Source organism: Hirundo rustica, chromosome 16 (assembly GCF_015227805.2).
Source record: "Hirundo rustica isolate bHirRus1 chromosome 16, bHirRus1.pri.v3, whole genome shotgun sequence".
Classification (NCBI taxonomy): Eukaryota; Metazoa; Chordata; class Aves; order Passeriformes; family Hirundinidae; genus Hirundo; species Hirundo rustica.
Genome location: NC_053465.1, coordinates 4,584,069 through 4,596,891, shown reverse-complemented (window position 1 = coordinate 4,596,891; position 12,823 = coordinate 4,584,069). Strand labels below are relative to the sequence as shown.

The 12,823-nt window shown below is 43.2% G+C and overlaps 1 protein-coding gene across 1 annotated transcript in view; it reads right to left on the bottom strand.

Annotated features, from left to right (window-relative positions):
- The window catches only part of CDH4 (cadherin 4), a 419,139-nt gene that overhangs the window by 39,747 nt on the left and 366,569 nt on the right, over positions 1-12,823 (bottom strand). Inside the window, exon 8 of the mRNA XM_040079951.2 lies at positions 1,701-1,838. Coding sequence (XP_039935885.1) covers positions 1,701-1,838 — 138 coding nt within the window. The remainder of the gene's footprint in view (positions 1-1,700; positions 1,839-12,823) is intronic.

The following is a 12,823-nucleotide window of genomic DNA, read 5'->3' as shown; positions in this document are numbered from 1 at the left end:
CCCCCCAGCTTGTCCTGGAGACAAGGACCCCACAGCCTGTGCTGAAGTGACACAGCCACTAGATGTCATTCCTTTTTCACTCAAATGGAGGGCAGAGAGGTCTTTATTCCCTGGCAGAATAAAGTCCCCCCCACACCGCAGGGAGCTGTAGCAGTGCCCTGGTGCAAGGTCCAGTGGCCCCACAGACACAAAGCTCCTTTCAGAGGCAATAATTCTGTCCTGGCAGGAGAAAGGATCACACAGCCCAAGTGCTGGATTTTTATGGCTCTTTACAACTGTACCATACTGAAGGAGATCTTTAACCACAACTTTTCAACAGAAAGATTGGAGTATCCATGGTGGACACGAAGCACAGGTGTGCTGTGACATCCACTGGAGCAGCAGCACGGCCTGGGGATTGATGCCCAGACCTAAAACGTGTTGGGTGCCCATTTTGCTGTGACTCAGGAGGGATTTAGAGCCTTTCTTCCTCTTAGAATCTAGCTCCAAGTCACTTTGTGCAAAAATGCTGTTTGGGAGTGAGCACATCACAGCCCCAAGCCCAGCTCCTGACGGAGATGGGAAGGAAGGACCCAGACTCCAGAACTGACATGAATCCAGTTTGGGTCCACAGGGGCATAAACTGGGCTCTGCATGACTTCCTCAAGGTCTGTGACATATCTGCAGTTTGTAAGAGTATAACCAAGGGGAAACTTTGGTCCTATGCTAATAAATATTTAGAGACCCTTTAGGATGGAATGAAAATTCAGAATAAGATAAATAATAAAAAATTCCTCCAAGGATGTTCAGAGACTTGAGCACAAAGAAGTTGGACCTTCTGTATTTGTAAAGATTTGATGTTCATTTAAGATACATCACTTACTGCTCCTTGTTGACCCTCATATGAATACAGACAGGGGGTGCACAAACATTTCTCATTTATTAGCATATAGACCTCTGCACCGCTCTGTGATTTCTAAATTTACCATGCACATTTCAGATGTTCTACATCTACGGATTATGAAGGCTGGAATGAACCAGACCACATCATTTCACCTTCCAATTCTTCATTTTTACCTTAACCAGCTCTAAAAATTTGTCATTTGCTATATCTGTTTTTTTACCCCTTGCCCTCCAGGAATACCTTGGAACACACGAGAACAGAACAGAAGACTGTGCAAATAAAATGTAAGAAAAATCTTCCAACTGATTAAAACCACATGTCCTGAAGAATGTCCACACGTTTACTACCAGCCCACACAAATAATCTGTTAGAGCTATCAGTGAAATACAAATTTTACCAGCTCCCTGTTACCATTCAGAATACTTACAGCCCTCTTGAAATCGTATCCAAGCCATAAACCCCAAATATCTCTCACTGCTCAGGATTTTACTCCTAAGTATTAATAACTGTGCTATTCCTACAGGCAATTGCTATGAAACAACTGCATCCTCTTTGGTGCAATCAGACATGGGCTGCTTGCCACGTTATTTCAGCTCCTTTCAGCGCCTTGGCCAAATCGGTCACCAAAACAGTTCTGCTGGTTCATGAATCAGCCTTCTCCCTTTTCCCTTTTTCTCCCCTGAAAGCCTTTATTCCAGAGTTATCCATCAAAGCTCCTCCTGTCTGCCCAAGCAGCTCGGAGAGACAGCAGATATCAACATCCATGAATTAAAACCACGGTGCCCATGCATCACGCTGCTGATGTGCGGATACTCACAGTGCTGGTGGTGAATTCAGGGGGGTTGTCGTTCACATCTGTCACCGTAATGATCGCTGTGGCCGTGTTTGAGAGACCATAGTTAAGATTTCCTTCCATATCTGTTGCTTGAACAATGACTATGTACTGCTGAACTTTCTGGAAAAAAAAAAAAAAAAAAAAGAAAAAAAAAAAAAGAAAGAAGAAAAGGAAAAGATGAGAGACAAAACAAGGCACCTTGTAAAACACCTTGGTTTGTTTTCCACGTACAAGTGTGATCTTTAAGCAGACTAAGAAGTCAGCTGGATTAAAAACGTTAGTAAAAAAACCCAAAATCAATGAATTTTTCTGCAACGCTTTTGAAGTGATTTTTGCAGAGATTGGTGGACATCGCCTGTCTCACGGGAAAATAAAAGTCTTATGGGCAAAGTTCCCTGGTTGAAGCTGACATTTTTATTAACTTTTAAGTATTTTCTGCAACATTAGCCTCTGTCTTCCGAAAGCCAGTAAAAGTTTTGTTCATGTGTTTTCACTGAAAACATTGCTAAGAACATTATACCCCCAAAATTGACGTCAATGTTGCCTGGCCGCCCTCCAGCTCGTTCTGCTCACACAGTTTGATGCCCAAAAAGCACTAAAATGCTCTTCGTGTTTCAATCCTTAACACAATCTTGGTAAATAAGGAGAATTTAAGTCCAGTATGGAAGAAAAAAAAATAAAAATAATTCAATGCAATAAACAGCAGTTCAGCAGAATTAATTTAAATTCCTGAGCACCCCCTACAACACAGCTCTCAAAGGAAAAAACCTCACAGAGCCAGCCATAAAAATCACACAGTGAAGTTCTAAAGGATGCTGTAAGTCAATGCAACTAGAAAATAAACTTGAATAAAATAGGAGAGGCCATCTGATGCTGCATGTGTCCCACATCCTCCTGGGATCTCTTTATTTAGGAATATCTGCCTGCACCAAGAGAAGTCTCCTAATCTTTACAACCAGCCTCAATAATAAATTTTCATTTAGATCTGCAGAATTTACTACTGTTTACGTGTCATGTTCACAGAGCACTTTACAGGCAGATAGGAAAGCAAAGCTCCCCTGAAAAGTGGGCAAAGGGATGCAAGAGGAGCAAGGAAGGATCCAGACAAAAGCTCAGCACAGCCCTGCTCCTTAAGGCTGCAGGTGGCACATCAGAGAGCCCCAGGGGTGTGCAAACCCAGTGGAGGAAGAATTTTATGCAGGAAAAGCCTTTTTGTGAAGTCAGGTGGAGGGACTTTGATGCAAGGCAAGACCAGCTCCCCCCAGAACACAGCTCAGGTACCCAGGGCTGCTCCTTCAAGGTGCCAATGCTACAAGCGTGTGTAAAATGTCAAATGTCCTCTGAAGCTTCAAAGGGCAAGAATTAGGTCAATTAGGTCTCTTTATTCCCATATAAACATCCTTGAAGTGCTGTAATTGGATCAGTTCTTTAATTCTTCTGAGTTGCCAGAATAAGAGACCCGCATTTTAGTTTTATCTTGATTCCAGGGCTTTTAATTGACCTGCCCAATTGACAAGACATCACACTTAGGGATCCATCAGCACCTTGCAACTGGAATATATTATGGAAATGCACTTTCATTATCTCTTCCTATCTTGTATAATAAAACATGAGGGAGGAACTATTGTTAGCCCTTGTTTTGCCTCATGCAAGAAGCTGCTGTTCACTACTCCATTTGTAAAGCACTGCACAAGGCTGAAATGTCCTTATTAGTGAATATAATTTCTACTTCATATTTAGCTTTTCCTTCCTTATTCTCTGTTATACACAACCTGGGAGGCTGATGGAAGTGTTTCCTAACAGGCCAAATGTTTTGGTTTAAATAACAGAAAGTTTAAACCATAGAAGTGGGGAGGATACTTAAAAAACTAGCAGCAACCAGATTTCACATAAATGAGAAAAACCTATCTACGCATGTGTATTCACAGACCCCAGGTTTACAACAGAGTAGTTTTATTTAACAAAGCACCATTCACTGAGCTGTGCAGTGTTAATAAAAAACCCCACACAAATTCAGAACACTACATTAAAGAAGTTTAAAAGAAAGATGCTGATCAGATCATACGAGACACACACAGAAAAAAAAAAAAGAGAAAAAAAGGGAGGAAAACAAACAAACAAACAAAAACACAGAGAGAGAGAGAAAGAAGAAAAATGGCCAGAATTTATTAAAATGTGCAAATGTACCAGCCACGAAGAGCTGGTGTGGAAGGATGGAAAGGAGGGGAGGATGGCAAAGGAACACAGCTCTTGTGCAGCAAGTGCAGGCACTCCAAGCCTGGTGAGCAAATGGGAGGAATTACAGCAGATCTCCAAGGGATGGAGTGATCAGGCAGGATCACGATGGGAACGCACATGCTGGAGACAGGGCTGGATCTCAGGACAGCAGAGGCAGCTGCAGCCACTGGGTACACATCAGGAGTGAGCTAGAATCCTAGAGACATCCCCAAAGTCACACTGATTTCCATCAACTGAACACAGAACTGTTCTGTTTAGAGCTAAATTGGATTCTGACGTGGAGAACGGTGCGGGAAGTTGACTGGAACTCAGTCATACGAAATCATAGAAATATCTAGGTTGGAAAAAACCTTTCAGATCGAGTCCAGCCATAAAGCCAACGCTGCCAAGTCCACCAGAAGGAGATAGTCTGAGATCTGATCTGCCAAACCCTCAGGCACATGGCTGCCATCCACATCCAGCTCCATCCGAAAGGCTCCAGCGCTGTGGGCATACAAGGGTGCTCCTTTCAAGTGCCTAGTTTTAGTTTATAACTAATTCAATCTCCAGTGAGATTGGCCCCAGCAGATAACAAATTACTGATTTTTTGTTTTTCTCTAGCTAATCTTTTTGCTTTTGTGCATTAAGCTGATTTTATTGAACTATTCAATCAATTTCAATTTCAGCATGTCCTTCCAATTTGTCACATCATCTCCAGGGGCATCTCAGTTTATTGTCCTAATAGTATTATTATTGTTAAGACTATTAAAAAAAAAAAAAAAAAAGAAAAAAAGAAAGGACAGGGAAAAAAAAAAAAAAAAAAAAAAAAGGCAGCCTCATGCCCCCAAGCATGAGAGACATTTTCTCGATGGCATTTTGATAATACAGAATAATTCTCCTATTCTCCCTCTTTGCAAAAATGACATTTTAAATAGCACAGGGCAGAAACTACAGCATAGAGGTAAACCAAAATGGTCCTAACATTTTCTGAATGTTTGCTCTGATGGTGATGCTGTGGAACTCAGGAAATGAGCCTGTGGCCCAAGAGGGTCTAGTTTAAAAACCCAACCCCAGTGAAGCCTGTGGGAGGTCCCGTGGCAAGGGTTTCTAATAAATCTAACAGATCTTGCTACAGCAAATCAAATGTGCTGTTTTTACTCCAGCCAAGGAAGAAAACTCATCTTGCTAAGTGCAGAGCTTTTAGTCTGACCTAAAAACTAAGAAGGACTCTTGAAGGAAAAAATTATGAAGGAAGGAATAATTAAAGGAACTGTGGCAGATCTAATCTGTCTGCTCTTCTGTCAATCATCTGGTACAGCACCCCAAAGAAATACATCAGCTAAATTCCAGAAGATGGGAATTAGCTGAAGGAATTTGTTAAGCCGGTTAATGGGAAATTAGTCAAGGGCTTGATTAAAAAGGTGCCTCGTGCAGGAGGAATGGCAGCTTGGAAGAAGGACAAGTGGGTAACAGAAAGATGCGATTTAATCGCACAAAATACAAAAAATACACAAAACTTCCCTGGAAGCTGTTTCACTGGACACGAGGAAGGAGGGCTGTCCCCGTGCTGCCGAGCGGGCACAAACGCGGCTGGCAAACGCCCCGCGTGCAGCTCCCGGCGCTGCGCATCTGGCAATCCTGATCGCCTGTGCCAAGCACCCCGGGCTCATCGGGATGCTGAGCACAACCCAGACCCCTGCGCTCGCTGCTGAGCCCCCCGGACCCCACCAGGTGCCGGCACTGAAGAGCCCGTCGCCGGAGAAGAGCCTGGAAGAGCCCGGCTTGTTTCGTCTAGCAAAATGAAGGCTGATAGCAGATATGATTGCTGCCTATAAATAACATCAGGAGGATAAACACTAGGAAGGCAGAGGAGCAATTTAAACTAAAGGACAGCGTTGATACAAGAACAAATGGGTGTGAACTGGCCATGAATAAATTTAGGCTGGAAATTAGTAGGTCCTTCACCACTAAAGAAGTGAGATGCTGGAGGAATCTGACAGAGGGTCTGGGGAGCAAAAACGTTCGAAAGAATGTATTAAATTAGGGCTAAATCCTCTTGGCCTAGGTAGAAATTATGACAAATTGAGCTAAAGCAGAAGGCAGATCGCTCAGCATTCTCTGTGTACAAACAACTTTCTAAAAAGAAAAAAGAATGTGATATATGTCCTAAAGTTAATTCGTGTTAAAAGATATAAAATGTAATGCAATCTCTATAAGTATAAGTTTTGTTTTAATCTCGTATGCTAAGAGTTAACTCAGAGGAAAGTAGCTCGGAAAAAGTACAGGAATTTCTCTAGCCCGAAAAGGCATGGGAGGGACACGAGATAAAAATGATTGGAATTACCAGAAAGGGAGACCCAAAAATGCCTCTGCCGGGAAGCGTTAGAAAAAGAACAATGACGATGGAAAAAGGAGATGAGAGCCCAGAGAACCAGATGATTACATCAGATCGATATCTAGTCCATCTCCTCCTGAAATTAACATCTCCACACCACACCTGGACCCCACCATTAACGGCACTGTCCTTTCCCGCTGCCCTATTCAAACTCTTAGAACTGGAACATGAATGTTTAATGAAGATGCCTTGGAGGAAGGACCCTCGAAATCCCGAGTTTCTCTCAGCAATCCAGTGTATAAAAAGAGGCTGCTGCAAGCTAGAAATGTGAACTTGGGGGATAACAGACTGGCAGAGTGTGTTACCATTGTTCACCCAGCGCCGACCCCGGCCTCGACACTGTCCTTTTAATTATGGCTGTCCGAGACTGTCATTCTGTCTCTCAAATAAAATTCCAAATTTTGATTTATCGAATTTGGTCGATCGTATTTATTACAAAGAAGAAAACCCCTTTCGGGCCAAACAGCACAGACTGTTCATGTGAAAAGGCTGATGGTTCTCACTGAACCAGCCCATTCCACTGGCACACACAAGGACCAGGTGCCCCAAACAAAATTACAGTTATTGCGAGCGGCTCTCCCCATCGAGGCAGAGGCTGGCAGGGAAAGCGCCGGCTCAAATCCCTGGCTGAGCTGAGCACAGCCTTGCTGGGAGAGAGCATAAACAGGAGTAAATCGTATTCAGAGACAGAACAGAAAAGAACAAAGTATTTTAAAATGAAATCCTGGTAATGGAGTGCTACCTGTGATCCCAACTTTCAAACGTGCACGCAGAGGATTTGAGAAACGTGGCTACTGCCAGTTTACACAGGCAATTATTATACATCACACACGGGCTGGGGAACTGTGTATACCAAAGTCCAGAAATGCAGTAATTATGTGATTAAATTAATCTGCATTATGGACAAAGGGTTTGCAAAATTAGGACCTACATTTTCAGAGCTCTGTACAAATATTGTCCAATTAATTACTACTTCCTGGGAAATGTATGACTAGCTAATTTTAGCATCACGTCTGGCAAAGCAAATAAGGTTACCAGGATGTAGAATGTATTAGTAGGAATCTATTGGTGAAGGAGATAGAAAATCTAAATTCTATTTCCTCCCGTGGTTGTCCTCACATCTTCTTTATATGTATGTTTTTTTCATCTCCTCCTAATTTTCAAACACCATTGAGATGAATAGAGATGTTCTTGTGATTTGTTTTCTATTTTTTTTTTTTTTTTCTTCTTTTTTTTGCATGCTAGTGAAGACTTCATGTTCACGTTTTTGGCTATCAGAGATGGCAAACACACCATTAATAAATACTGCACCAGAACCAGGAAAGACAATTTAAAAACAAATAAACTTTCACTTGACTCAAGCAGAAGTCCTTTTTCTGAAAAGACCTAACTAGCCACTACTTACACAAAGCTCACAGGAAAAGCTTTTAAAGCATCTATCCCTTAATACTCCCTATGCAGCCTGGGTTAAACAAACACATTTCCAGCAGAAAGCCCTCTTCTGGAAGCTCTGGGAAGAAGGCAGCTTTCACAGAACACCCAGAGAACCCAGCCCACCTGCAGCTCTCCCAGCCATGGTGGTGCTGAGTGAGCTTCACCCCTGTGCCAGAGTTGAGCAGAGCCTTTGATAAACCTCGACTTTTCCATTTCTCACAGACACCACAGCATCACACCGTGGCTGCAGAGTCCTCGGCAGACATCAGCCCCTGGGCTGTAAATCCCAGTGCACAGCCTGCTGCCTGAGCTGAAGGATGCAGGTTTGCTCCACCACAGCCTCGCTATACAGCACCAGCCCCTACCTGAGGTGTTCATGTTCCTGCTAAGACAGGCATTAAACAAGGGAGGGAACATTCTTCAATACAAACTGGGCTGCTTGCTCAGCGCTGCACAGCCACAGACAGTGAAGCAAACAGCCAGGGCTGTTTTCTCCATTTGGATGGGGCTACATTGGCTTCTCCTCCAGCACAGCAAGGTGCTCCCCTTTCACAAGCCTTTGGTGTATTTGATTTTATGAGCTGCCTGTGACGGCAGAGCCCCAGGCAGGGGTGGCTCTGTCCAGCAAGGCACAGTTTACTCTGCTGGGAACAGCCTGCGCTCACAGGCTGCCTTTCTTCCTAGCAGAGGTGCTGATGTGACACCCTGGCCCGTGGTGTGCTGGTCAGACCCTCTGACCAAGCCTGCCACCACCCAAACACCAATAAACTCCTCTGTGCCTCAGTCCCACCACCCACAGCAGTTCCATCCACACCTGCAGCCTGCAGGAGCTGTTCCAGCGCCCTTCAAAAACCATTTTGCCTGATACAAATGAAGGTCCATAGCCAAGCTCAGGATTTTCACTTGGCACTGGATCTATACTGACATCCACCTTTAACAGCTTTCTCCTGGCAGCCTGATTAACAACCAGCAATTAAACTTCCTCTTAACACTTTCCCTCTCGACACCTAAGACCCATAACCTGGGGGATCTCACACCTTATACATCTCATCTTATTCTCTCCTAAGCTACTGCACTCTATGATTAATATATTAATGTGTTACAATTTACACCTTTTGACCCATTTGGAACACCATTAACTTCTCCAGCTTCTCCCAGGGCGGGTGTTGAATCTCTCACTTAAGTGTAAATGGGACCTGCTCCAGCTTTTAGCAGCTCTTTCCACTTTGGTGTGGCAGCTTCTGAGAGCAAAACAGCCTCTGGTGGTGGGTCCAACACCCAGCACTGGCAAGCTGAGCTTTCCTATGAAAGCAGGAGGAAGTGCTTTAAAAGTTAACCTGAAAGGAAGCGAATATAATCTTTTTATCACACAGAGGTTACAACATCAAAGAATGCCAGAAAGCCTTTCAGGAGCCTACTCTGTTTGGCCTTTTAGTAGCGTGAGACCAACCAGTTCAGCGGCTGCTGCCCGGGGCTGCCTTTCCCTGTGTCATTCAGGCAGGGGAAGCGGTGAAGTGGAAACCGATCCTGCGCTGGGTACAGACCCAAAAAACCTTCCAGCGGCCTGGCCACATCTCCCTGGAGCCTCCCAGCCAGGTCTGTGAGCCAAAGGGAATCGCTCATCCACCTCCTCTCAGGGAGCTGCGGACCCGCTCCGGGAGCAGGGCTATTGACTGAGCAGCTCAGCTCCAGGAGCGATCTGCCGGTTGTCAGGGATACACGGGGAAGCTCAGAAATAGAAACTCCAAGCACTGAACAGCCCTGAGACAGAACCGGGAGAGGGAGAAAAAAAAAAAAAAAAAAAAAAGAAAAAAAAAAGAAAAAAAAAAAGAAACAAAAGCAACGCACAGCAGACAAATAACTGAATAACTGGAAATGGTAAGACAGGCTGGGGATCCTGATGGATCATTTTAATGATTCTCTTAACAATGTCTGGTGCCAACAATACCGTGCACAGGAAGGGCTGCATTAAACTGGAACAGAGGTGCTTCGAGTGCAATATGCTGCCACCACACTCATCTGAGATAGATACTTTTTCCTTTTTTTTTTTTTTTTTTGAGTTTTATGCCTAAGGGATTAGACACTGAGCCTGGGCTATCAAGGTTTTGAAAAAAACACCCAAGCTGAGGTGAAAAATGTGGAATTTCAATGCAGCAACTTCTGCCCAAAGGAAGGAGCGTACAGGAAAATACAGCCACCAAAACCAGAGAAGTGACCCCAACACACCTTGCAGAGGCTTTGCCAGGCTCTGACCCCAGCTGGCCACCACTGGTGGCAGCAGAACGTTCAGAAGTGTGCTGTGTCCAAGGTTAACAGCACACTGGGGTTTGTTATTAACCCTATACTTGTTCCACATTCCCACTTACAGAGGGTGGGCAACAGAGGCCACAACACTTCTTGTCTGATATTTGAGCACAGGCATTTCTCAAAACTTGAGTGAAGTGCCTCAGGTGCTATGAGTTGACTTCAAAACTATTGTCAGAATTATTATCAAAATTATTGTCAGAAACCCCATCGTTGCAGTATCTCTGTCCTTGGATAGTATCAGCTTTTCTGCTTAGAAAGATTGTCAGCTAATGAGCGAATCATACGGTTCTCTCATCGATACCAACATCAGAATCACAGAATCACTAGAAATGGGCAGCTCTCCTTTCAGTGATCCAAACTCCAGATTAGATGTAAATCCACTAGGAAGCAGGGGAGAAATAAGGAAACTGAATTACCTGCTTCTGACAGTCATGCAAAGAGATGGCAGTGAGCTGGAATGAGCTACAGATAAATTTCACTAAAAAAAAGAGATGTGATGAATATCTCGGATAATGTATTTCGATTCTGACTACAGCCACTGTGCCAGAACAGAGGAGGGTTGTGATTAAGGCTGCAGGCTGCAGCTTGGAAAATCTGGATTTCTTTAGCATTCTCCCAAACCCTCCCCAAGTGACCTTTAACAGGTCATTTAAATTTTCCGCGCATCAGAGAAATTGAAAATAACACTTCAAAATGAAATTAAAACTCTTTCTTATCTAACAGTGATACCACAGGAAGAGAAATCCATTTGTTGGCTGGAGCACTCGGCCTCTGGGATGAGGGAGGCTGCAGAGCTCCCATCTCCAGCCCCTTCCCTCCTCACAAGACAGAGCTGGTGCTCATCTGCCTCTCCCAGGAACAGGATCCAGCCCCAACCCAACTCCCATCACCACTTTCCAGCCTTTATGCCCCAGAGATTCCAGGTCATCTCACAAAGAGCACTTAGAAGGAGACCCGAGGAATAATAAGCCTTCTAACTTTTGGCTGAGGCGATTTCTGTAAAACCATGAAATTACATTTGGCTTTTCTTGGGCAGGGAGAGACGAGCAATAGTTCAAAGCCTGGGTGGTCACACAGCTCCTGGTGCTGCAGAGAGGTGCCCCGTGGTAAATATGCCAGCAGTAAATTGATGCTGCTTCCAGGTGCTTTCTGCCACTTACTGACAAAAGGAGTGAGTGCTGAGACAGAAAAAAATCAAAATCTCAAGGCAGAGAAGGGAAAGTAAACAACAATCTCAGAAACATTTTTTTTTTTTTTTTAAAGTGAAAAAACCAACCTTCTTTGGACTTGTGCAAAGTAAATTCCTCCTGCAGCGTGTAACTTCTTGGTGATTACCCAAAGGCCAGGCTTTAGGATAAAAAAATATCCTAGTTATGTCCATTGCAGTCTTATAATCCACAAAACCTTTGCTGTCAAATGCTGCCAGAGCAATTTAATAAACAGGGAGAATGCCTTAATGTATTCTGAAACCTGAAAACCACCCATCATTAGCCCCACATGCTGTTTTCCTACTTTCTCTGCTTTAAGCCATTTAGCTGCTACAGCTGTTTTTCTTGTAAGTCTGACTTCTGTTTTTATCAGCCTGATTTGTTTTCTGGTGCATCACACTTGATTAGAAAGAGGAAGAAAAACCTTTCACAATTCAGGTAAAACTCCCTTCTTTAAGCTCTGTAAGGCTGGAAGCTTGAAAAAGATCATCAGGAGGATCAGTGTAGGTGAATAAATATTAATAATATTGCTCATTATTTATACTTGGTCTCATTTTTGAAGATAAGCTTGAAATTCCACACTCATGACACCACTGATGTAGCCAGACCTTTTTATTCTGAGGAACATGAGGTTTTTTTGTTTTTTTGTTTTTTTTTTTAAATCTGTCAGTGTAGCAACTAGAAAAATAAAATCAAAGTAATATGTTCAAACCATTCTGTCTAATTCTATATGTATACACATGGTATGAACAACACTAAGATCCTGGATTTTAAAATTATTGGCACTCAGGAGCACAACACAAGTCTGGGGCATCTGTACTGTGTTGACTCCTTATGGTCTGGATAAAATAAAGGCATTTGGGTGTCATTTGTTATTCGCTGCTGAGAATTATTTTAAGAAAATGGCTTGGCCAAGTCCCTGCTGGCTGCAGATCATATGTGCCTTATGAATTGAAGGGAATGTCCAAACAGAGAAGGAACAGGTTAGAGCCATAAAAGCAGCTGATTTAATGAAATTTGGCAGAAGGAAAGGTTAGTGGAAAACAGTCAAATAACAGAGAAGAGATTAATGTGATATGCTCCCTATTGTATTTCTCTTAAGAGCTGTTTCACCCAGCGTGGGCAGGGTCATGTTGTGTCGATTTGCTGAGGGAGAATGTGATTGACAACTTCTGGAAAAGAAATTCAGTTTGGTTGTGAAGTTGGAAGTAGTAAAGGGGGCTTTTGTGAAAACCAGCTCTGCCTGCAAAGACTTTGTTTCCCTGCCTTGGAAAAGGGCTACATGAAAACAGATGCAATGAAAAAGATTCCCAGTGCTGTGGAAAAATGAACTGAAACTTTATCCTGTGAGTGAAGGACTTTTTTTTTTTTTTTTTTTTTCTGGCTGGAAATTCTGACCCATGACAAGAAAGAACGAAAGGCATTTGAACATGAGCAATATTTGATCTTGCTAATTGTGTAAATATTAATAACGTTAAAGATGTAACACATAAATAAATATGGAAATAAAGACATGCAGTTGATTCAATACTTGTTCTATGTCT